The sequence below is a fragment of the Cucumis sativus genome, chromosome 1 (genome assembly GCF_000004075.3).
Source record: "Cucumis sativus cultivar 9930 chromosome 1, Cucumber_9930_V3, whole genome shotgun sequence".
NCBI classification, from domain to species: Eukaryota; Viridiplantae; Streptophyta; class Magnoliopsida; order Cucurbitales; family Cucurbitaceae; genus Cucumis; species Cucumis sativus.
In genome coordinates this window covers 22,308,730-22,335,170 of record NC_026655.2, presented here as the reverse complement: position 1 = coordinate 22,335,170, position 26,441 = coordinate 22,308,730, and the positions used below count along the sequence as shown (strand labels likewise).

Genomic DNA, 26,441 nt, shown 5'->3' with positions numbered 1-26,441 from the left:
CAAATATATGTTGGGCTAAAGGAAAGCCCAAAAAGCAAGTTCGATGGTAATCATCTTATTCCTACATTTCACATACAATTGAAGAAGGTATAAAATTGAATACCATAACAATAATAATTACAAAAATATTTGAAGATTTTTTTTAAATTTTTCTTAATTCAAAAGTCTAATCTATGTCTTAATCATTGATTTATAATATTTTGTTATTAATAAGATATTTTATGTCATATTATTACTTGCAAATGCAAAAGTAAAAGTAAAGGTCTCATCTCATTTTTTGGTTTCGAAAAATAAAAAAAGTGTATGTAATGTAAAAGAAAAAGAAGAAAAAGAAGAAAAAGGTTTGTTTGTTCCTTATTTGAGGGTTTTACCAAGATTTTACAATGCCAACAATGGCTTCCTTCTTCCTCTTCTTCCCCACTCCCACCATTACTGGCAGCTCTAAATCCTCTCCTCTCATCCCTCTTCACCCCTCTATCCTTCCTCAATCTCTCAATTTTTGCCCCTTCCCTTCCCGCTTTCACTCCCTCCTCACCTCTTCCCATTTCCTTCCTCTCGCCTCTATTTCCCCCGACGCTCTTCCCTTTTCCGATGACCCTCCACAAGAAGACCCGCTTCATTCTCTGGCCGAAGCCCAACTTGCCGTTTCCGAGTATCTACAGCGTTTCGGGGTTTTGGAGGACGAAGCTGTCTCCATTGCCTCCAATTCTCCTCGTTTCTTGAAGATGCTTGTTGATGCAGTTCGGGAATTGGACGAGACATCCATGTGGGATTCCTGGAGTAAGGAAAGAGGAGAACTTGATGGTTTTGGGTTTAAGGAAAAGGTAGCTTCGATGGCTATGGAGAAAGGTGACTGTGGGAAGGTTGCTTTCTTGGAAAGCGTTGGTATGAATCTTTCTTCTGCTATGAACGTTGCTCGTTACCTCTCTGGGGAGATGCTTCCATCTCTCATTTATAAGGTAGGACACTACTTTTGTTTGTTGTTCAATGTTCATTCTTTTAGAACTAATCCAGTTTTTTTTTTTTTTTTTTTTTTTTTTGAATTAAATATTCAAGGTTGTTCAGTTAGTGGGAATTTATGAAATTTGTTTCTGATTAGACGTGTCGGAGTTCTTCTTTACTTGAGTTGATATCTGTTGGCAGTGTAGAAATTGAAGACTGATTAGCTCGCCGATTGGTTTTGTCTTACATTTTCTCATTAGGTAAAATATATGAAGGCACTCTTCTTTTCTGGCAGCGGTGATGGAATACTCATAGGGAAAAATGCTCGTCGAATGATGACGAACTTATCAATTCCTCCTGATGATGATGTGCAACAAACTTTATCCTTTTTTGAGAAGGTCTTGTAAGAGTCTTGCCATAATTAGTTTTCAGTTCCCGAAGTTTTAACTTGTTTTTTCTTGATTCTGTTTCATTAATTTGTGGATTTTCATATCATCGTATGTTGTCTTTATTAATACTCTTACAGATTGAAGCCAGGCGTGGAGGCTTAGACATGTTGAGTTCAAATGAAGAATCCTTTGGTCTTTTACTTGAATCATTTCCCCGCATGCTTTTGCTGTCAGTAGAATCCCATGTAAAGCCAATGGTAGAATTTCTTGAAAAGATTGGCATCCCAAAGGAACGCATGAGAAGCATATTTCTGCTATTTCCACCCGTCATTTTCTTTGATACTGAAGTCCTCAAATCAAGGATAATGGCTTTTGAGGAGGTACTATTGCTTGCATCTACGTACTTATATACATACATGCTCACACAACTACACACAAGAGCATACTAGAAAATTAAGCCCATGAAAAGGGAACCAATCTAAAGAAAAGGGCTCCAATCAAGTAAAATAAAACTTAGAGGGTAATTACAAAAAAGTTTTATCATATTAGTGAAACATACCTCATAAAGGACCAACATCACTTGAGACATGGTCAAATTTTCATGTAAGCATCATTAGAGTAAGTTGATAATGGGTATGAAGTACCACACTCTCTTTAGGATGAAGCATCTATAGAGTTTGTCCTGTGTTGAAAGCTTGACCTCCTCCCTTTTTGTCCTTTCATTTCTCTGAATGAATCAAGTTTCTTATTGAAAAAAGAGTTCAATTTGTAGTATTACGTTATCTTGCTATTCTGTTATTACTTTTACTTTATTGATATATAATTTTCCTGTAGGTTGGCGTAGAAGTGACAGTATTTGGTAAATTGTTACTTAAATATCCATGGATTACGTCCAATTGCATCCACGGCAACCTTAAACAGATTGTTTCTTTCTTTGAATCGGAGAAGGTATGCCTTCTGTCTGGTCATTTTACCTTGCTTGTACTAATTTGATTAATTGCTTATTCAAAACTCTAGAATTTGATAGATAATTATGCTCATGAGAGCTATTGGTTGGTATTTTGGATTCAATGACAACTGGCCTGCTGATGTGATGACCATTCTAAATCTCATATTCTTACTTAAAGAATGAAGATGTATCTTTTTGAATTTGAGTGAAAATGAGCAATATTGGAAATAAAAGGCAGAGATGGTTGATTGGGGCTAAATGCAACTTTCCTTGAGAAGGCTTTAATTGAGAATCTGCCAACAGGTTTGTTTGGGAAGGAGCTAAAGTGAAAAGGGATAACACTAGGTAAAAATTGGCCCAACATTGGTATTGGAATCCAAGGATACGTTATTATTATCATCTTGCAAAGTGGCTATGGAAATTCCGGTTTGAGAAAGAGGATTAATGGAAATTTCACTGCAAGAAAAAAGATGGATGGAGAAGAGTTGTAATGGCTAAATTTTGAACCACCAATCATGGTTCGTTGCAGGTCACTTCTGTCAAACTTTCTATGCTCTCAAATAGGATTGGAGTTCTGCGAATCAGAGTTCTGTAAGTTTTTAGAATGATTTTTGGATTGGTAATGAACTCCTTTAAAGGCTTTCCTATGAGTATTCTCTCTTTCCAATTGGGAAACCTCTTTTGTCGAAGACATTTGGAATCCCTGCTAAAAATGGGACCTCAGTTATTGAAGTTTTATGGATATATTTTTCAACATGTGCCTCTTATCTTAAATTCACTCGCCCATTTCTCCTTAAACTCTCGTCAATTCTGTACAAATGGATACCTCTATCTACAAGAGTCTTCTTATGCAACCCTTTATTGATTGCTTTTGTGAGCAAGAGTGTCTCAGAGAAACGATATTTATTCTCCTAGCTTAGTTGACTCTTGGTGAAGATTGTTGCACTCTAACTTTTTAGGTATTTGTTCTCCTTTCTTTGCCTCTGTGGTTTAAGCTACCCTTCATCTTTGTGCTGTCCATCCATATCCTTTTTGTTTATATTCCATCTTCATCTCACTCTGTTTTTGTTTTTGCTATCCCAGACCTAAACTGAGCTACCTAGGAATTAATTTTCTACCGGTTTCCTTGACACCTAAATGTTGTAGGATTAGGTGGGTTGACCCATGAGATTAGTGAAGGTGTGTGTAAACTGGTCTGAACACTCACGGATCTAAAAAAGAGATCGAGTTTGGATGAGTTAGACATCCTCTTTTCGAGTAATGGTTTAACCTTATCCCATGGGGTGTAGGGTTTAGGGTCTGACCTTTTTTCTTTTCTTCATTTAATGGAATTTAATTACCATAATATTATTTATATACTTTTACTTTCTTCTTTTTCTTCACCTCTTGGGGTATTTTTTGACTCGATAGTATTCTTGATTGTCACTTGCCGTAAATTATCACCACTTTTTTGCAACTATACTTTTGTCCAATTGGAGAATTTTATGCAACTCTTATGGCTTGGGGTTGAAGCCTTATCTTTTCTAGTTTCAACCATCAAATTGGTTGTGCTTGGGCATTCTTTTGAAGATACAATATACCAGATATTTGTCACATGAAAATGATTCCTATGTCACTATATGAAGTTGGGAGACATATATATTTTAGGGCCAATATGAACTTAAACTTTGGTAGTTCAGTTGTATCAATCAAACACCCAAAATAATGTTTGTATATTCAAACTCTAAATTATGATCAAAACTAAATTTTACTTAATCCATTGTGATTCATAGATTTGAAAACAAGAAATTGAATTTAGATTGCATACCAAACATGCCTTTGCCTTTGGGTAAATGGGCATGATTTTGTACTAGGTGCTCTTTAAGTTGTCGAAAATCCAAGACTGCTAATATGACAAATGTGCACCTTTATATACCGAAAATCTCTCTGTTACTAGATGATATTTCATGACAGGTACCAAGTGCCAGCATTATTAATGCAATCAGCAGCTGGCCGCTGATTTTAGGAAGCTCAACTAGTAAATTGGAACTGATGGTAGACAGGCTTGATGGGCTAGGTGTTCGAAGCAAGAAGTTGGGTCAGGTGATAGCCACAAGTCCTCAGATATTACTTCTAAAACCTCAAGAATTTCTTCAGGTTGGTATCTAATATTATTTACCATTCTTTGTTGTATCCTGTATTGCAACTAATGTCAAGAAAAATTCATGAATACTTTCAATTTTATTGTGGATGATATGTTCAAATCATAATGCTTCAAAGCTTCTTTACTGATCATTTACTTCCTATTCTTGTATTTTAGATATAATGTACAAATTGTGTATGCCTTCTCTCTCTCTTTTTTTTTTTTTTTTTTTTGCTGTTCTTATATTTATATTCCGACATCAATTCAAGAATATTATATTATTATGAAATATGATGATATTCTCTCTAGATTTTTAACTTTCAATTTTAGAAAAAATTGAACTTTCTATGTTGTTACAAGCTTACCATTGCATCGTCCAACGTCCAATTTGATTAATCACCTTCTTAAATTTTTGAAAAAATGTTAGTAATTAATTAAAGTTTTAAATGTTGCAAAATGAACTAATAAGCTATGGTAACTGTTTTTCCTTAAATCAAGATGGTTGTTCAAGGTTCAATTTTTTAGTAGTTAACATTAGAGTTCTTAAGTTTTATAGATTAAGATATTAGGTAAAATTAACAAATTTAGTTCGAGGGTTGGGCCCTATAGTTTGAAAGTAGATTGTGCATTAAAATCTTGGAAGTGTGGTGGAGCAATGAAAATTCAATAGTGTGGCTGTAATGTAACAACCTCTATGGCTTAGTAGTCAGCTTTTGCAATTATTTGTAATTTTTATTGCTTGGGAGTTTTGGAAATTTATAATTATAGTTGTGCAAATACAGGTTGTTTCATTTTTGGAAGAGGTAGGGTTCGATAAAGAAAGTATTGGCAGGATAATTGCTCGTTGTCCAGAAATATCTGCAACCAGTGTTGAGAAAACGCTGAAGAGGAAGCTTGAATTTCTCATCAAAATTGGTGTTTCTAAGACTCATCTACCTCGTGCAATTAAAAAATATCCTGAGCTTCTCGTGTCTGACCCTCACAAAACTTTACACCCACGGTAATGCTCAGACTTCACTTTTGTGTATATGTGCAATGTGGTTTGGCATAGCTTCCATGGATAAAGCCATAATTTTTTTGGAGAAAGACCAAAACTATATGCATTTTGAAAATACATCTTCATGTTGAAAACACTTCCAAGTTCTAATTCACATTTATAATTTTTATCACTGGATTCCTGATTTATTTTAGCATATTTGCTGTGTCAAAACTGAAAATGTCTAGATGCAACATTTGAGTAGGTTGCTAATTAAATCACATAGCAACTTAAAATTTCAGTTGCAAATCAATAATTTTTTCACCTCAAAGAATGTATAATTATCTAGTTGCAAAGAAAGTATAATTAGTTAGATTATAAATAGATGTGAATGTGATGGCCCAAATTCTAATAAAGATCATAAATTTTTGCAGTATAAAGTACCTGAGGCAGAGAGGGCTCTCAGAGAGGGATATTGCCTCCATGGTTGTAAGATTCTCTCCTCTTCTTGGGTATAGTATTGAGGAGGTATTGAGACCCAAGCTAGATTTCCTTGTCAATATCATGAAGAAGCCAAAAAAGGAAGTGGTCGACTATCCAAGGTACTTTAGTTATTCATTGGAAAATAAGATAATTCCAAGGTTCCGGGCGTTGAAGGGAATGAATGTAGAATGTAGTTTAAAGGATATGTTGGGTAAAAATGATGAGGAGTTTTCTGTTGCGTTTTTGGGCAACAAAAGAACAGCAGAACATTGACGTTCACCTATGTAAAAATCTGTCTTTAACTCTCTAGTCACAAAGTCGTGTACATAAACTTGTATATTTTTAGAAAGCTATTTGTAGATTCTATTCAGCCAAATGCTCATCTTGTGTTAAAGCTGAGCTTTGTAGTCTCCTAAAGTGAGGAGAGAAAAGCATGGATTTAGTTGTTTTTTTTTAGTACAACAAATATAGGGTGGGGGATCAAACTTGACCTTGAGGAAAGATAGATCATGTTAATTACAACTAATCCTAGCTCACTTTGGCGCATGGAACTCATTGTTGCATGTCTATTTATAGAGCAATTGAAGCTTGTTTAGGTATGTCAACATGCCGTACATCATTGTTTTCCGAACTAATGTCAACATGCTAGGTAGGACATGAAAATAGGACTCGTACTTGTTGAAGCAATTAATTTATGTAATAGTGAAGCAATTAATTTATGTAATAGAGAATTTGTTTGTTTTCTTTAGTTTTGCACTGTTTGTTTGTTACTGTTTATTTACTTTTCTAGGTTTAGATTAGATTAATTTTTATTACATTCTGGCCTCTCGATAAAATTAATCTTAATAATTTTGTTATACTTAATCAAACACCACCAAAGTCGTTTAAATTATATTATTAGTCGAGCCATGAACTGACGTGTTTTTAGAACAAGATGAATAAATATATAGCATTGATTTGGGCTAATCCTAATACACATCTCAAAAGGGTCGTTTGTGTATCATTTTTATTTAGTTTTACACATTCATACTAAGGCTCAAGAAAATAGGAATGTCATGTAACTATTCTCTTAAAAGCAACTATTCATTAAAATCGAAACCAATAAATATGCATCGATCTCTCATAGAAAAAGTCACTCCTTCCTATGAATTTTAAAAACTTAAAATTAGTTGCATATACTTATTAGCACTTTTAATTTATCTCTAAACTTGAAAGAAAAAGGAAAAAGAAAAAACCCAGCAATTATGGTGAGTATCATTATTATTATGTCATAAATAATTGCTCCATCCTATGTTGATGCAGCTTTAATACATGTCTATGTAAATGTTAGCATAAATTATTTCCCACATAATTTCTACATTAATTAATTAGATTAAACATAAAAGAAATCAGAATCAGAATGACAGAGGAATCAAATACAGTTTAGTTTATTATTTAATTATTGAAAGGAAAAAATAAAATAAAGTTGAGAGATTAAAAATGTAATAAGAAAAATAAGGAATTTCCTAAATTTAGGGGCAGCTTAGGCTATGGATCCTTTTATGCTTATGGTCACACTGCCAAGTCAAATAAATTTATATGAAATATGAAAAGTCACTTTGACTATGCCCTATAAACGACACCGCATTAAGCTGGAAACATTGACCACAAAACATGGAACTAATAAATTTATATTTCCATTCTCTCTCTCTCTCTCTCTCTCTCTCTCTCTCTCTCTCTCTTCATACTCCAATATTTCCAATCACACTGTTTCTCATTAATTAATTCTTTCTCACTTTATCCAATGTTGACGTATGCTTGTTTATTTGGAGTTAGAAGTTAAGAGGTTTGAAAAGTTCAATTTTAAAATGGACCAAAAATATTTGTTAAAGTTATCAATCCCTAAAAGGAGAGAGACAAATTAGAAACATTTGGAGTAGTAAATTCAACGAATTGGAAATTCTCCATTCTCAAGTTTTAGAGGTTCTATGTCATACATTTCCATTTCTCAATAAATCTATCTCTCTTTTTACTTAATACTATTGTTTTTCTTTTTTTAATTTCAGTGTTAAAAGTAACATTTTACTTGGTCAAAGACTTTCTTTTAGAAATAACTCCAATAAAAGGAACTTTATAAACATGCACACAAAAAGCTGATTTGTAAATATTTCTAGAAAATATATAAAGAATTAACTAAAATATATTAATGAATAAATAAACTGTTTATAATGTATAATTATATTCACACTAGTCATATTTTTAATTTTTATGCTTAGATTTAGTGAAAATGTTGATTAATCTCTTAAGTATTTGATTTAGCATTTATAGTAACAAAAAGAGATGCTTTCAATTTGGTCATACTTTGATATCTGATTATGAATTTTTTTGTTTAGAACTAACTAAATCTACTTCTTGAAAATTTTCATCAAAATTTCCATCCTAATTTATTTTATACTTTGTAAGATGAAGGTAACATGCAAAATATAAATTACTTTAGAAAAGAGAGAAGAAAAATGAATCCTAGCTAAAAAGAAAAGAAAAGAAAACTAATTTTGCTTCTTGTGGATGAAACTATACTTTATGAGAGACTAGTCTAATACTAAAGGAAGGAGAGGGATTTTTAATTTCTTGAAAATCTGTACAAAAATGGCGCGATGCTTCTTCCATAATTCAAACACCCAATTCTTCGCCATTGGAGGACGGGAAAATCCTTCCGTCTGATCTGTTTCTACTCAATATTCGAATCAATGACGCTCCAATCGACGACATCAATGGCGGTGGGTCAACCGAAGAAGTAGAAGAGGAGGAGGAATCAGAGTTAAATTGAACGCTTTGCCCCTCATTCACAGTCTCCCTTCCGATTTCTCCCTCGCCTGATTCCACCGCATCGGAACAATCAACAGCCTCGCCAATCACCGGCTCTCTACAAACAGGACAATTCGCGTGAGAATTCAACCACATATCAATACACTCCAGATGAAACCCATGCCTACATTTGGGCAGCCGTCGTCCAAGTTCTCGTTCTTCGAATTCACTGAGGCAAATCACGCACTCCATCGCCGCTGCCGCCGCCGCACATTTCTTCTCCTCAGATTCGTAGACGAACAGAGGAATGGCAGAGATAACAGACGGATCCAGGCCTTTGGAGTTGGACGGAGCGGAACCTAAATCAAAGGGAACGGAATCGAAACGCGAGAGACGAGGGGGAGCAAGGACGTAGGAGACGGTGACAGAGGTACGGCGGTGGTGGCGAGGGTGAGGGAAGAAGCAATTGGCGTAAGCGTGGAGGAGAAGGACGAAGAGGACGACTAAGAGAAGAGAAATGAGAGCGGCGAGCATGATGTTACTGTTGTAGGAGAAAATGGTTTGAGCGAATTGGGTGAGTGAAGTGGAATTAGTGGGTGTCATTGTTGGTGGTGGAAGGTTGAGAAAGTTGCAGAGAAGGAGCCGCGGTAGGCAGTGGCCGGAGGAAGGAGGTAGAAGAAGAGTTGAGAGAGTGTTTAGTTTATTTATTATGAGAATGCAACGAATCTTTTTCTCCGTGAACCCAAATGGGCTCTCCGTTTTTTGGTAACGTAACATTTACTTTATATCTCAACTAATTTCCTAATTTCCTAATTTCCTAATTTCCTAATTATATATATATATATATTATACCCCCAAACAAATTGATTTTTTTAATAATCAACTTCCTCTCCAAATGCCCCTTCAAATATTACATTACATTTTACTTTTTGGTAAATAATTCAACAAAAACCATTAATAGCAACTTGAATGTCCACAAACTATATCTCTAAATGACAAAGGATTCTTATAATTAATCATAAACTTCTAAATTAGGAAATGTTGTTATAACTACATGCATAACATCAAACTTATCATGATGTTACACTTAAATCAATCAACAACAATATAGTTTTATGCAACTATTATTCATAACTTCCTATTTCACATTAATGATGTTATTAATTAACATTTGAATTGAGTTTTAAATTTTGTATCTAAACACAACATAAAAAAGTTTATTTGGCATAAGAATTTAATCTAAAATATTAACATATTTTAATCATTACTATTATTTAGAGCATATTTTAAGGCTCATTTAATTACATTGAATGGGGTGTAATTTTTCTAATGTAGAAGCATTAATTACAATAATGAAAGGAATCAATATTTGAGAATTATTAGATGAATAATTGAAATTATAGAGAGAAATTTGATTGATTTGTTTGCTTTCTATTACTATTGCGTGTACAACTCACTCATCTCTCTCTCTCTACTTTTAGGCCTTAGAGAAGAAGGTAAGTCAAAGCAAAAAGCCCTAATTCCAAGAAATACATATATATAATAAGAGACAAAAGTGGCGGAAATGGAGGTCTCGTGAAGGCGACGGCAAATCGGTGGCGGCGCCGGTGATCGATCTTCACTTTTTTAATTAATGCTTTCATTTAATAATACAAATTTATTTTGATTTTCTTTTTGAAGTGAATCGTATTCATACATTTTGCTACTTCTTAAAAGTGTTACATGGTAATTACGAAGTAAATTTTTTTAATTAATTTTTCCTTTTTTGAAGTGAGTGAAAGATAGTAGCAAAATTAATGTGAATATTCATTAATTCAAAGTGAATATTAACTGAGAAAAATTGGAGTTAAAACTGTAAGTATCAAAATTAAACAAATTTACTAAATTGAAATTAAATATAAAGTGTGTAACTAGGGACTAAATTTAAACAAAAAAAAAAGACATTTTTTATGTAAAAATATTCATATATGGATATGAGTTGATTTCCATTTTATCACTAAAGTTTGAACATTTTCATTTTAACTTTTGGAGTTTAATTTAAAATATGTTTAGAAAATTTCTTATAGGGTTTTTGTTGTTAAGATTAGTATACATAAATTATTATGTATCTCTAAGGATGGATAAAAAACAAAGAAAGATACATGGTGTGGAGTACTAGTGATTGTTGAATAGAAAAATTATAGACCAATAATAAATTGTCACATTCTTTATGAAATTAATGATAAAATGTATATATATATAATTAAATTTGAGATTAATTAAAAAATTGACATGTATCCCAAGTTAAAATTAAAAACATAAATGGGCAAATTATGATAATATCACATGTTTTCATCGTCACATGTTATAATGACTTAAATCGATGGTTGAGCTCATGGGTCAACCATGCTCAAGTCTATAAAGCCCACCAGATAACTCTATAAATAGAAGAGTTCACCTCACAAAAATTGGAAATATTTTATTCTGGAAGGTATAAAGAATTCTTTCAAGAGCTATAAAAGCGACCGTCCTTGAATACTCCAACTCCTTTGAAGATAACATTTCTTCCAAAACTCCAACTTTTACAAGTAAGAGCTAGAAGACTTCTCCTAACTAGAAAACTTCCTAACTTTTGAAGTCGATTTTCCCTCGAAGATTAAAGCTCATTTGAAGATACAAATTTTCTTTCAACAACAACATCACGTGCTCCGCTTCCTCAAATCAAACATAAACATTCAATCGAGAGAAAATTAGAGGATCAAATTCTATAGATCAAACCACGTCGCATCAAATCAATAAAAATTCAACATCAACTTAAGTTTAATTCCACGAATCAAATTTCTCCGAAAATCTCATGCGAACAATGATCTCAAAACATTCCTTTTAGTTCTACACCTTAAATTTAATTAATTTACTTGAATGCATTTTGATTTTATTATAACACATAAATATACCCGTAATAATCATAAATTGAGAAAAAAAAAGGTAAGAACAGGAACTTCAACGAGTATGGTTCATGTGTGTGCGTTTTTCTTTTCTTGAATGATTTATAAATTTAACATATGCTTTTAAATTGTTAGATTAATGTTGCATAGGAAGAGGGGAAAATGGGAAAGATTATTTTCATTTGGCTTATTCTAATATACTTTTGTTGTTTCCATATATATAGATGGGTCCCATGTGAGTGAGTCTACCAACTTTTTTTTCTTTCTATTTTTTCTTTTGAAGCTAATTAATTAAATTGTAGGGTTGTGTATGTTGAATTATTGAAGTTTGACTATTTATTTCAATTAAGCAATTACCTAAACTCATAAATATATACGTCTTTTTTCCCCTCTTCTCACGCATATGCATTCATTTTGTAGCTAACAAACAATAATAGAGAGAGGAACAATACTAAACCAAAAATTACTCAATATAGTTCCTAGCCAAGAAAATAAGAGAAGTTATTCATATATTTTTTTATAATCATGTTGTCCAAAAAACCAAATTGAATACAACAACATGTTTACACTCATTATTCGTAACACATTTGTTAATAATCATTCACAATCGTCTTTTCAGTAAGAAATTTCTTGAATCATCACGACAAATGACATCACCTTCTTTCTTTCCTTCGTGACATTAGAGAGCAATACATATGTAATTATTCCTCAAAGTACAATGATAAGATCACTCAACCTATTTGAAATAGAAGATTATTCACCCTCAAAAAAAGTAAAAGGCCCAGGAAGCTTTCAAAGTCTGCTTGAGACATGGCTTTGAGTTGAGAAGTTTTACTTGGTGGACTAGTGTTTATATCAAAGCCCCCAATGAAGCCTACTCTACTCTTATGAAGCTTCTCCAACTCCAAATCGATTAGGCTGACAAATATAATATGTGTATGTGATATACTGATAGAGTATTAGAAAAGAACATTCTTGACGAGTATCATAAATCATTGGGATATTTCATCATGATCTAAAGTTAGTAGTTATTAAAATCCACTTCATAGACTATCATAAGTCAATGTATAACTTGTAAAAATATATAGGTACACTTGTTTTTTTTGAACTTATGGTTTTCGAGGGACTAAAGTTTTTCCTTCTTTTCTTGAGATTAAATGATATATTTTTCACATTAAGCAAATGAGTTGTCATATTGTTGAAATTGTTGAAATTTATGTCCTACAATTCGTATTCGTAGTTTGTAATTATATTATTCCATAAAGTTGTATTGAAAAATTGAATACTATAATCTTAAATTTAATAAATTAAGGTTTCAAAACTCGTAGAATAAACTTAAACTTGGTAATGACCCCCAATAATTTCTTTAAGAAAAAATACAATGATCAATAATTCTACTAATCATAAGTAAAAAAAATGAGGTGTTTGAAATTGGATGAACTAATTACATGCAATATATAGTTGCATGTAATTAGGTTATTTAAGGAAAATTTTTTAAATTATGAAAGGCTTTTTGGTTAATTTAAAAAGTTATTTTCTTTTGAAAGAGTTTTTCCACCAAACAAAATTACAATTTTCAACCATTAAAAAAAAGTTATTTCAACTTCCAGTTCCACCTTTCTCTTTATCTCAACTTTCTTTCTCGATTCCTTCACCCATCAGATCTCACAACTTGGTTCTTTGTTCGGAGGATAATTGGTGTGACTATTGCTAGTGGTTGAAGTTAGTGAACGAGAAGTAGTCGTTTAATTCAAAAGTTACAAAGGTAATTTCTAATCAATACTAATTCATGTAGTCTAGGCGTTGCATGTTAATCTTAATCATTAGGGTAAATTTTATATCTATTTTATCATGTGAGTGCTTAATGATGTATTTAGTCTTTCATATAAGACATTTTATAGATAAATCCATCCATTTATGTTTTATTAATAAGTTTAGGCAAAACTTTCATCTCAAGTCTTTTCTAAAAAACTCTACTGCATTTTAAACCTTTGTTATCTATTCAAATGATGGGACTTGTACATATATAGTAAAATCTTAACTCAGGGGATACATTTATTTTAGAGACAAATATGGTTAATTTTTATACACTTCTTTCACAAATATTTTATAAGATTATTATATCACATTTGTTTGGAATATTTTAATTTATAGAGTAATATTTGTAATGTATAAATAACTCTTTATTATTTGAATTTGGTATGCTTTTAATTCTTCACCAAATTTCATAAATAATATAATTATTAAGAGATTTTATATAAATGTGTTACGACAACTTCCACGAGAGGTAAGCTAAGTTTTTCATACACAATAAACTAAACTAGATATCTCATGATATTATATCCATCAAAGAAGAATATTTGTTCTTTGTGATAAAAAGTATCGTGAATATCCGTTCTACGTAAGTCAATCATTTTGTGTATTAACATTTTTCAATGTATCTAAATACATATAATCCTTATTTCTTAAGTAATTCTGTGAGCAACATTATTGAATAAAATTTTTTGTCAACTTACACATGTATATTTTTCATCCTTCACTTATTATGAAAAATAAAATATATAAATTAAATGGATAAAATCACCGATTGCATGGGTACATGGACCTAAATAAATTCGTCATTGAGCATTGGTTTTGCTTAGTGGTCTCTAGATGACGAATGAAGTTTAGTGTATTTATTATTATTTCATGGATGTATTTTATGAACAATTTTTTTTAGTACAATAATTAGAGGAAGAGAGGTTCAAACACTTCGATGTCTATTGAATTAACCTCTTTGTTGAACAAAAAATTTTGGTCAATTAAGTCGTGTCACGTCATCACGCTAAAATGATGATATTCATAATTTAAATGAGTTTTGGTAGTCAAGTTTTCTCGTATCCAACCTAATTCAAGTGCTCCCGATGTAAAAATTGGGTCAAAGAAGTAATGGGCCCAAGTTCGCTAAGCAAATAAGCCCAAACTCAAATCCAACAAGCAAATGGGTTCAAACCAAGCCCACTAAGCAAAATGGACTCAAGTCCAACAAGCAAATAGATCCAAGCCCAGGGAAATTTTCTATAAATAGAGACATTTCAATTCATTTGGGAAGATCTTTGGTTAAATGAAGAATTCAAGCTCTAAAGTACAAAAGCTAAAAGCTCTCAAAACGTGCAAGTTTTTATCAAGCTCGAGATCGACATCTTCTGAAAGATTGAAAACTTGGAAGATTAAACTTTTCTTGGATTCTAGAAGATCAAAGCTTAGTTGACTTGCAACTACAACATCCTGAAGATCGAAGATCAAGAAGTTCTAAGTTTTAACCTTCATTCGAGAGAAATAATCAAATGAGTAAATATTAGAGATTGTATTTGTTATATCAATCAATAGACAACGTTCAATTATACGAAATACATTTATTCAAAATCTCATGTGAACACTCTTATTTGCATTTTATAGATAGCTTTGAATGATTAAATAAAGCTAACACTTATAAATAGTTAAGTAAGAAAATACAAACTTAAGACTTGGAACAATATTAGTGTCTTAAAAGTTAACAAGACATGGAACTGAATACAATGACATAAATGAAAAAAACAACTAATCACATTTGTTTTACTATAAACTAAAGAAAAAGAGAAACGAGACAAATTTACATGGTCGCACATACTTGACGCTTACGTAGATTCGTTTCTTTAAATTAAGGAAAAAACGAGTAGAAAATTCAAACAATAACAATCATCAAACGGATTGAAGAATAAATTTTTTTATCTTATATTTTTGAAGTTTTGTGAATAAAATGAGATTTAAACTTATAATTTGTCCAACTTAGTACCAAACTTTTATTATAAATCGTCTAAATATCTCTATAGTGAATATCATCTTATGCATTCAATCAACTCCTAATGGGCCGAATTCTTCAATCCGTTTGCTACTTTAGGCCCAATTAGATTTAGGGTTTATATATAAATACTGCTTCATCTCATTTCTCAGGTTGATTTTACTATCTTTATATTTCTTCTTCCGCCGTTCATCGACGCTCACCTGACAGAGAGCACTCGGACTTTTTTTGCATCGTCGCCATGAGAGCTAAGGTAATTGTTGTCAAGATTCATCCATAGATTCAGCTCGTTTTCCGCTTTGTCATCTTTTTCTAGATGCTTCATTGGCTCTAACGTTTTGGTTTTTTCGTTTTCTGGCAGTGGAAGAAGAAGAGAATGAGGAGGTTGAAGAGAAAGCGCCGAAAGATGAGGCAGAGATCGAAGTAGTGGCCGTTTTCTGAGGGGTGGTTTCCAACCTAGGGTTTTGGTTACTGTTTAGTTTTATTTTTCTCATGCGTAACTTGTGTTGTTTTTAAATTGTTTTATGATCGATACATTTTGTTGTCTTGAATCCAGAACTTGTTTTCCAGCCTTACAGTTTTTATCTACTGATTTTTATATGCTATATATTTGTTCTAATGATGGCCATGCTGAAGCATCAATTCATTAATTTCTCTCGCAATAATCTAATTAATTAATTAATTAGCTTTTGCCTTCTTGAATGAACACAATCACTTAGCTTTTTCTACTCTCTTCAAAGATGAGCCATTGCTCATCTTTTGAAAGTTCTTGAACTTACTAGTGTAGTTAGTATATGGGGCTGTATGAGCCTTCATGGGTTCCTAGTTGTGAATAAAAATCTTAGACTTTATAAAGAGTTCAGTCCGGTGGCCACCTAACTATGATTTAATGTCTATGAGTAGTATTAGTCTGATTGGCCAACATGCCCTGAGTAGGCCGTTTCGATGGGTCTCCCTTTCTCAGTGATCGGGTGTTGCATTGCTCTGCATTTTGATTATAACACTGTTCTTGTTCATGAGTGTTCTATTTTCTTTTGTGATTTTGTTGGAACATCGAGTTGACTCTTTCTAGTTTTGCTTCTTTTTTGAGAAAGGAAACCTTGCCCAATTAGAAATCTTAGTGGTGGAATATGGGGTTTTAGACTGTTGGGATAAGTTCTCTAACGTCGTCCAATCAAGAAACATTGTTTTATTGAAAGCTTCGCCCTTCATATATTCTTAGGACGTTCCTCCTGGTGTTATATCTAGTTAATTACTAAATTTTAATAGAACAAAGTCAAGTTATGCTGATATGCCATTTTCTTGCTATGGGTTGTACAAGATGCAATAGGATTTGATTATATATATAAAATTCCGTTCAAGCAGTTGTGTTACATCATCTAGTTGAATGTACTCTGCATTTGAGTTGGCAACAGACGACAATATTCATTCCCTATAATTTACGTTCGAGCCTATTTTCTTTGACTACTCAGCCCAGCTTTCTTCAGTCCTTCAAAAGCCTCTATAGTCTCTGAATCGAAACCACCTGCATACTAAAAAGGATTATGATTGGTTAGTCATTGTCAAAGCAATGTGTTTGTATTAGTGAATCGTTCTGGTTTACCTGATGAACCCTGTACGCAAATCGAGCCCCTTGGAGGAAAAGGTTTTCTCTTTGTGGGGTCTCGGTTGATTGTAGTTCTCTTGTTATCCTTATCATGTATTCCTTCGCCAGCCTCAATGTGCTCATCTTTATCTGCAATCCAAGAGACTGAGTTAGGGCTTTTTATTCTTCTCATTTTCTTGATGATTCAAGATGTTTTGGTTTTCCTTTTGGTGTGTGCAATGAATGTTCACGTATAGTTTGTAGTTATTTTTGTCTAAGCATATTATTATTAGTTATTTTAATGTGATTCTGAAACTTGACTATTAGATTATAATCCAAGAAAATTCAACTAGTTTTTGTGGTTAAAACTCACTATCAACCTGGTTCTTGTCCTGAGACACAGTCGATTGAAAATTGATTTCAATTTCATTTGTGTTTCTTAATCTTAAAAAAGTTTTGTAAAATGTTTCGCCGAATCTGTTTTAAGATTATAACCCTGAAATTCGTTTTCCCCTTAACTTGATGTCTAGATTGCTGAGCTTTGTAGGTTCAAAATTTTAAATTAATTGATTAATTATATATAGATTTGACTTGTACATCTCATAGAATTTACGTTTAGTACTGCAAGCATAGATTGTAAGATGTTAGAAAATCGATTTCGATCCAATGAAATGATAATTAGTGTTATATAATGTGTTAATGTTGGATACCTGAGTAGGCAAAGCGGAATCGAACATCCATTGGCAGGGAATTTGAAAAGCTTGATACTTCCTACAATTGAACTCCCTCGTCCTCTCCATATTACTCACACTCTGCTCCACCCTGCACATTTTAAAACAACAAAATTCTCATAAGTTCATCATTCAAATCAACTTACCAAAACAGAAACATTGCACAACAAACAACAAATTGATTGTACATTCTCGCCTGTCTTGCAATGCTTGAGCTCTCTTCAACACAACATTCATCTCTTCCTTTGGATTGTCTCTAAACATACACACTTTGCTCTCTAAGCCCTTCAGGTCTCGGTAGCTGAATGCTGCCTCCCGTAGTGCATCTGCTTTTGCCTCTGGCCACCGTGGGAAGTACTTTAGCACTGCTCTCTCGTCCACCAATGATGCCAACTTCCCATCAAGCCACTTCACGAACCTTTCCACCTCTGATATGTCTCTTGGTGCTATCGTTTCTACTTCTTTGATCAACCAATTCACAAAATCTCCATGTGTTTCTACCTCGGATTTTATCTGCCATGTGTTCCATCTCTAGTTTTTTAGACAATCCAACCTTTGATTTTTTATCTTTTAAAATTTTAAATGAAAATATTTCAACTGAGTCTTCTAATTCGAAGGTTTTTTTAGAGTTACTAACATGGGAGTAACTAATCAAAGAGACTAACTTTCATTACCTTGTATGACTTCTACCTAAGTTTCATAGATTCAAGTTTATGTCTGTGAAACCATAGTTTTTCTTTTTTGCCTCGATGATTTTAAATCTAGTACCATCAAACTAAGAGAGGTTTTTGAACTTTTTAATTTAATTTAATTAGCTTTCCTCTCAATTTTATATATTCAACAAAATTTTAATTATTTGTAGTATAATCGAACAAACACGTAATTTAAAAGAAAAAAGTGATTACCTTAGAGAAAAATTCTAAAGTCTCTAACTCGAGTGAATTTGAATTAAGATAAACCTAGCTTAATGGATGTTATGTAATATCAATTTGGATATTATAATTTAATTCTTCTATCCACACATACTATAAGAAAAATCGAAAAACTCTTAAATTTGAAGTGTAAACTTATAAAATATTTAAATTTGAGTTCAACCTGGAAAGGTTATAAAATTTCATTTCTATTAACAGAGTAAATTAAAAGGTTTAGAACTCTGTCGAATATAAAATTCAATTTAGTAACATTTTAAATTTTATTTTTAAAGTTTTTGAACGCCACCACCCCATAAAAATCTGTTAATTATAAATACATACCGCCGAGAGATAGGCAGATCGGTTTTCAATTTCGCCGATCATGTTTTTAGTGAACGCCACAGCCGGAGCTCCGCCGTGTGCCACTTTATTTTCCTTCTGTGCATCTCTTTTCGTCAGTGTACGATACAACTCCAACACTTCCGGAACACGCCGCACTGCCTTTGATCCTCCGAGCAGTTTCGTCGGAAGTGGCGGCGGTGGCGGTGGCGGTGGCGATGCCGGTACCCCCGTCATTCTATGACTCTCTTTCACATCATCCCAACTACTCTGTTTCGGCGATTTGGTCGACTCCCGTTTATCACCCGCCACCGTGGCAGGGCTTAGCGGCGGCGAGTCAGCTCCGGCTACGGAAATGTCGATGGAGCTATGAAATTTCTTCCAGAGAATGGATTTTCTCTCATTGTTTTGAGCTTTGAATGACTGAATTTGGGATCGCAATCGATTCAGTTCCTGTCTGAGTTCTTGATTTTCTTTTTCGAGAAAAATTGATTTTTGTAGAGAAATTTCCAATTCTTTTTTCAAGCAATTGATCTCCATAGCTAATACTTCATCTTCTTCCTTTGGCATTCTCCTTTGTTTTTTTAGTTAATTTTTAATAAATGGGCTAATGGAGAAGCCAAACTGTTGTAGTTTGCTTTATTTTTTGGGCTCATTTAATTTATTTCAATTTCATCTTCTTGCTTAAAATGTAAGAATCGCATATATGCAAAAAAAAAAAAAAAAAAAAAAAAAAAAAAAAAGTGAAAAATTTGTATTCCCATGTACTAAACTTTAGTAAAATGTTTTACAATATGTCACCATTAGCAAAAAAAGAAAAAAAAAAGTTTAATAGAAATACACGTTGAACGACATTTATCTTCTATATTTCATGTATTTCAGGACGGTGACTAATATCAAAATATTAGCATATTTAGTAACATTTGAAAACATTTACAAATATAATATAATTTCCATCACTAATAAACAGCTAGACGTCTACTACTAATGAATAAACTTTGTTATATTTGAATTTTGAAAATTTTGTTGCTATACACTTAAATATTATCTTTATAATTGCTTCATATTACAATACCTTTAGATTTTTGTTACAATGTTAACGAAATATTGATCCATTTTTATATCAATGTTCTATAAAAATGTGGAATCAACGAAAATGTCGATATTATAACGAAAGTATAATACTAAATATTACATTGAAAAGAAATTTATTTATTTATTTATATTCTTGCAAACACTATGATACTTGAGGTAGGTTGATTTTTAACCCAAAAATTTCAAAGTTAAAAGCTGGTAGTTTAATCTACTCTAAAATGAAGAATGGAGCTAAGGTAGCTCAAACTTTAATAGGCATCTCTTTTAAAAGACAAAAAAATCTAATAGATATCCACATTTAAGAGTGTTTTTTTATACATATTTTTTGGTTAATTTGTTTCTAAACTTTGATTTTGTTTATCAAGAGGGTAAGTTATAGAAAAAAATGTGTGGTAAAATTTATATCTCGAACAAAATAAGCATTTTTTTTTTTTATCAAATGTCAAAATAAATTATCTAATTTCACAAATAGATGATTTAACTCAAATTTAGAAATAAGAGATTCATTAAAAAGAAAAACTGTGATTTTGAGAAGTTTTGAAATAATGCATATGAACATTGTAGGTGACAAGTTCCCTACCCTTTATGGCATGCCATAATAGTGATGGTTGTCTTTAACAAGATATGTTTAAGTTAGGTACAACATTTATAACATTTTAACCTATCCTTTATCATTTACCTTAAAATTACTCAACTCCCTCCCTCAAGTCTAACATATCTTTCATCACATTTGTTGACGGATGTGGTGTGGATGCTTACAATTTTTCTAAAGGAATAACGTTTTATGAAAAACCTTGCTAAAGATAGTTGTAAGTATATATTTAGCCATAAGAGAGAAAAAAAAAAGGTAGAGTTGTGAAGTCGTAAATCTTATAGACATTTTTTAACTAGTCACGAACTCTCAAATTCTTCCAACTAAATAAAGAGTGAAATAGTACGCAACTTTACTTCTACTTCTTTACTCAAACATCATCTACTAGTTTACCAAGAATCACAAATTTATATGAGACAAATATATCATTCGAGATTTGATGCCAAACCCACTCATTCGTTAACCGCCCCAAACAAGTAAAATTACTAAGATTAACATTTTTATGGCATACATATATATACACACACATATGTATATGAATTTTAATTGAGATAAAAAGGTAATAATATATAAACTTGGTTGTGTTGTTTTAGAGGTGACCCTTTTCACAAGTTTGACACAAAAGTCAAAAAATATATATATTGAGATTTGGTCGGTTTTGGAGGTGATGTTTTGAGGCAATTGGTATCTAAAATTGAATATTATTTCTCAACATTTATTTATTTATTTTTTAAGCAAAGGTGAAAAAGAAGAAAGTAAGATAACAAAGTTTGAATGTCGCTTAATTAATTAAAGTTCTTGACACTGAAATATTAATGTAAAAGAAAATGAGATTTGGGATAATTACATTTCACCATAAATAATTAATCCACCTTTTCCTTAATTATTCAACCCCCCTTTTTTTTTCTTCTCAAAATAGTTAAATATTATCAAGTTCAAAAGTGTTATGAAAATGCCATTATCTTTCCCTCACATATCAACTTCTATATAAAGATATGTACTTTATTTACAAAAACTCAAAAATATTTTACCTCATATCATTTATTAATTCTTATGTCATGCATATGTATAATCTTACAAACTACAAATTATTTTAAAGTGATATGCAAATCTTTTGTTTCATTAAACGTTGATAAAAAGAGTAGTAAGTCTACTTAATCTAGGTTTATCTTTTCGATAATGGTGTAATGTTTCTAGAGTAAAGTATTAGTGTTTACTTAATATTACGACTCGTTTTTTAGGTTGAAGGATGGAAAGAATCTTGGAAGGAAAAGAAAATGCATAGTTCAAACTATATGATAAGAGTTGATACTATTGCAATTTATAATAATTGAATGGTTATGAACAGAAAAGAAAAGATTTATTTAGAGGGATGGCATCATATAATTAAGTAATTTAATGTGATGGGTTATTAGAAGGAGCTGTAGTTGAGCATAAATATTGGTTGCATGTAGAGGGAGTTGGTTTAATTTGCTTTATTGGAGAGCACATGGGGCATTAAAAATGCCATTTTTTGGGGTCTTTGGTTTGATTTCCCCATCAATTAAGGGAAAGCTCATCATCATTAAATGTTGAAGCTTTATTTTCAAAGAAGAAAAAATTGTTGGAGGGTTATGTGAAAAGTATGAAAGTTCAAACCAAGAAAATCAAACCAAATCTTATTGGTGGGTGGTGTTACATTTAATTCTAGTATGTCCCATTAATAAAACAAAATGCCTCACACAATATACTAAATTATTGAATTAAATACTTATCAAATAAGTGATCATGATTTTGTTATATGTGATCTTGAGTTTGTAATTGGATGTATCATGTTGTAATGATACTTTCCTTAAGCTCTTTAGCACAACATAAAAAAGAAGATTTCATACAAATAAATATAATGCATATAGTTTGATGTCATATGTTATACTTTCATGACGTGATAAACTTCACTATTAAAAAAAGAAAAAAAAATTTACTATTTTTTTCGAATAAATTGAATGAGTAAACTCTTCAAAACACAAAAGCAAAAACTCATTCAAATTCACTTATGTATATGGTTTCAATCCATTATTATTTAAATTCTTCAACAAAGAATTAGTTCATATTATTATTTGGGCTTATTATTCATTGGGGATTCGGAGCACGACTATTTGCCGCACAAACTCTTGATCCCCATTCTAGCAACTCTTTACTTGTATCATCTTTATGAACAATAACTTCAATAAAGCACAAAGAATCACTCTTCTTCTCTGTTGCGGTATTGATTGCTTCAATAAGCTCTTCTTCAGTGCGCACCTAATTACCAAAGGATATGAAAACAATTGAAAAGTTTAGGACCTAAATTAAATATAGAGCTTAAAAGTTGTTGGAGGAACTAAAATTATTGTAAATATGAGTTACCTTTGTAGTCCAACAATTGCCTTCATCATTGTGGATTGCATCGATTAAGGCAGTGTAGTTCCAATTCTTGATAACATTATATGGTCCGTCGTGAATTTCGACTTCGATAGTATAACCTCCATTGTTGATCAAGAAGATTATGGTCTTTTGTTGACACCTAATCATGGTTGATACATCTTGTGCTGTGACCTAAATACCCAAAGTAAATGCCAATTAAAAAGGGGATCACACATTTAACCATCTAATTAATCCTTTTATTCATTCAAACAATTTCTCTAAATAAATGTTTTAGAACAAAAACTATAAAATATGCGAATAAAAGATTTAGAAACTAAACCTGGAAGCTTCCATCACCAATGCATGCAATTACACGCTTACTCGGCACCGATTGAGCATACCCCAACGTCGCACCCACAGACCAACCAATCGAACCATATTGCATTTGAAATTCATATCTGCAATATATATATATAGTCAAATCCACAAACCACTTCTTAATGAATTACCATTTTCTTTCTCAATCATATATGATATACCATATATGCATGCATATATGTAAGCTCGTTGAATTACTGACATTCTATTAGTCTTCTTGAATAATTTCTCGAACGTCCACTACTTACCCGCATCCTTTGGGCAGCTTCAACTTCTGGCAGTTGAACCACGAGTCTCCGGTCTCGGCAATCACCGCTGTCTCCTCTGACAACATCTTCTGTATGTGCTGAAACATAATGTTGACTCTCAACGGCTCATGGGGCTTGCATTTCAATGGCTGGCCGTCGGGCACATAGATCCGATGGTAATTCTCGTAAGCTGTTGTATTTTTCTTCAATCTTTTTGCAAGTTCTTTAAGAAAATCCTTCATTAAAATACAACCAAATGTTGGGCCATTGGCTATCATCACACGATCAGGCTCCACAATGATGGCTTTCTCTTTTTTCAAAAGGAGGGAGTAGCCGACCGAGCTGTAGTCATTGAAGATCGGGCCTGCAAATAGATATGCATCGGCTGATTCCACGATCTCGCCGCAAAAGGCAGTCCCGACTGCTCCCCAGTAAGTTCCGATAAAGTGGGAGTGGTATTCCGGGACCAAGCCTTTTGCCGAAGGCATCACGGCAAGTGCGTAACCGCAGGCATCGGCTAGCTCGACTAATGCATCACAGGCCTTGGCCACTCGAAGCTTTGGCCCACCAACCATCACCGGCTTCACTGCCTTGTCGAGGAACGACACTGTGGCTTCTACCGCGGCTTCTAACCCCATCTTGTTGCTCATCCTAATACAGATAGACAGGAAGAAATGTATAAATGTTTATATTGCTTAACCTGTATTAGGTTAAATTATAACGTAGTCTTGAACTTGCAACTACGTGCTCCTATTCCGTCTATGAACTTGTAGTGAATCTGTGTCTAATTGAATATTGAGTCGTTGAACTATCAATTTTATCTATATGCGTATAGTTTTAAATTTATTATGATCTCAAGTATATGTATGACATACATTTAAAGCAAGCTTAATATACACAAAGTTAAAAGTTAGGATCACATTAGACTAAAGTTTATTCTTCATCTATTAAATTCAGTTAGTATTTTTTAACAAAATTTGAATATATTAAAGATGATCACTTAGACTGAACACAACATTAAGGTTGTTGAGTGACAACATTTTAAAGTTAGGAACTTATTAGACATAAGTTATAAATTCTTCGTTGGCCAAAACATGCATAAGTTTGAAAATTAATATACAATTTAATTAATAATAGGATTCATATATTTAATGTCTCATATATAAAATCAATTCAAATATTTAATTATACCCTTGTAAATACAATTTTCATATCATGATTTTAACTATTTGGAAATTAGTTATGAACATGCCATAAGTAATTCGGGTTTAGAAAGTAAAAGGTTAGTTTACCTTGGAGAAATAGCAAATGGGATTGGCTCTCTAGAGAAAGTTGAATGAGGGACACCAGGTAAGTTGCAACTGATGCTGATATAAACAGGTTTGCTTTCAATAAGTGCTGTTGATATTGCTTTGTCAATTTGAGCATGTGCTTCTTCTATATTGTTTATCACACCCTATATATCCATCATCGTCATTATCACCATTATCATTATTGTCATCAACGGACAATATCTAATATAGCTTACATAATATAAATTAACTAACCTGAAAACATGTCACAGTTTGAAAGCATCTAAGTTCTTGACTAAAATCAGACAATCCAATAGTGTGATGAAGAATCCTACTGGTTCCATAATCATTAGTATTTGGGCCACCAACAATACAAATCACAGGTAAATTTTCACTATAAGCACCAGCAATGGCGTTCAACACACTTAGCCCTCCAACAGTGAATGTGACAACACATGCACCGACCCCACGACGCCTTGCGTAGCCATCAGCCGCATAGCCAGCGTTGAGCTCATTGCAGCAACCAATGTTGGTGAGCCCAGGCTCGGCAATGAGATGGTCGAGTAGGGTTAGGTTGAAGTCACCAGGGACAGAGAATACATCACTGACCCCTATTTGGACAAGGCGTCGAGCAAGGTGGCGACCAAGCGTAGCGTCTGAGGAAACGGTGACGGAGGGCGGGGTGAGAGAACCATTTTGAGGCAACGAAGCTATGTCGTTGTTGAACGGCTTGCACGAATCAAGAGCTTCAACGACGACATCCATAAGTTGGAGATCAAAGTGATCAAAATTAAGTTGGTTTGATATGGGGGAGATCAGAAAGATGGATCTATATATGAAGGGGAAGGAGACTGTTATATATAATTAAGGGCATTTTGTAGGAGAAATAATAGTGCCTTTTGTTTGATTGGGAAAGACCAATTCCTCCATGTTTTATTGGGAATACGCAAGTGTGTGGCTATAAACTACAAGAATAGAATTTCAAATTTAAATTCCAACTACATTTACATGCATGGCTCCCAATGCCTCTTGGTAACTACAACCATTGCTAAATCTTCCTAATTTTGAATTGGTTGTTTTTTTCTGTACATTGGGACATTTGTTCTTGATAATGTCCATATGTTTCTTGCTTCAAAAAGAAATTATATATATATACAACACTAGTATAGAAAATATTTCATTATAATGTTAGTAGTCCGACAGCATTTAAATATAATGCTGTGTTGAAAACTTGTCTTGAGAGAGGATGAATGGGATGTGATGTCAAACTTGAGGTGTATTTTTTACTTTAGTGTTTATTTATACTAACTAGCTATCTGATATATGGTGAGAATCGTAACGAATTTACCTTCTAAGATTATAGAGACTCTTTTATTTGTAATAGTTAGTTTCTTATATTATTATTAAAATGTCCAAGTCCAACCAAAGCTAGCTTAACTCAAGATAGCCAAAGGGCCAAACCAATATATAGACTCTTCTCACCTTTTAAAGTCTAACCA

General features: G+C 32.6%; 4 protein-coding genes and 1 long non-coding RNA gene across 6 annotated transcripts; 2 read left to right on the top strand and 3 right to left on the bottom strand.

Annotated features, from left to right (window-relative positions):
* Positions 1-284: 284 nt before the first annotated feature.
* On the top strand, positions 285-6,412 carry LOC101222814 (transcription termination factor MTERF2, chloroplastic). Its single transcript, XM_004145262.3, has 7 exons — positions 285-959; positions 1,203-1,340; positions 1,469-1,711; positions 2,166-2,279; positions 4,234-4,416; positions 5,185-5,402; positions 5,813-6,412. The coding sequence occupies exons 1-7, from the start codon at positions 384-386 to the stop codon at positions 6,132-6,134; spliced, it is 1,794 nt and encodes a 597-aa protein (XP_004145310.2). The 5' UTR covers positions 285-383; the 3' UTR covers positions 6,135-6,412.
* A 1,953-nt stretch (positions 6,413-8,365) lies between these two features.
* Positions 8,366-9,410, bottom strand: LOC101223051 (RING-H2 finger protein ATL63). Its single transcript, XM_004145263.3, has one exon. It carries the CDS (start codon positions 9,246-9,248, stop codon positions 8,511-8,513), a length of 738 nt encoding a protein of 245 aa, XP_004145311.1. The 5' UTR covers positions 9,249-9,410; the 3' UTR covers positions 8,366-8,510.
* Positions 9,411-15,400: 5,990 nt separating this feature from the next.
* On the top strand, positions 15,401-16,011 carry LOC101207596. Its single transcript, XR_969988.2, has 2 exons — positions 15,401-15,642; positions 15,751-16,011. It is a non-coding gene; the product is annotated as an uncharacterized LOC101207596 (long non-coding RNA).
* A 690-nt stretch (positions 16,012-16,701) lies between these two features.
* On the bottom strand, positions 16,702-19,617 carry LOC101221663 (protein CHUP1, chloroplastic). Of its 2 annotated transcripts, none has more exons than XM_011660393.2 (5): positions 18,959-19,617; positions 17,902-18,218; positions 17,685-17,796; positions 16,993-17,124; positions 16,702-16,914 (listed from the first exon to the last, which is right to left on the bottom strand). In XM_011660393.2, the coding sequence occupies exons 1-5, from the start codon at positions 19,523-19,525 to the stop codon at positions 16,891-16,893; spliced, it is 1,152 nt and encodes a 383-aa protein (XP_011658695.1). In that variant the 5' UTR covers positions 19,526-19,617; the 3' UTR covers positions 16,702-16,890. The 2 variants fall into 2 exon arrangements, with proteins under 2 accessions (XP_011658695.1, XP_011658693.1); XM_011660391.2 differs by having other exon boundaries at positions 16,702-16,921; positions 18,959-19,615.
* Positions 19,618-22,658: 3,041 nt separating this feature from the next.
* Positions 22,659-26,385, bottom strand: LOC101207348 (pyruvate decarboxylase 1). Its single transcript, XM_004145200.3, has 6 exons — positions 25,198-26,385; positions 24,943-25,106; positions 23,651-24,301; positions 23,365-23,482; positions 23,028-23,216; positions 22,659-22,922 (listed from the first exon to the last, which is right to left on the bottom strand). Exons 1-6 carry the CDS (start codon positions 25,705-25,707, stop codon positions 22,752-22,754), a joined length of 1,803 nt encoding a protein of 600 aa, XP_004145248.1. The 5' UTR covers positions 25,708-26,385; the 3' UTR covers positions 22,659-22,751.
* Positions 26,386-26,441: the final 56 nt, after the last annotated feature.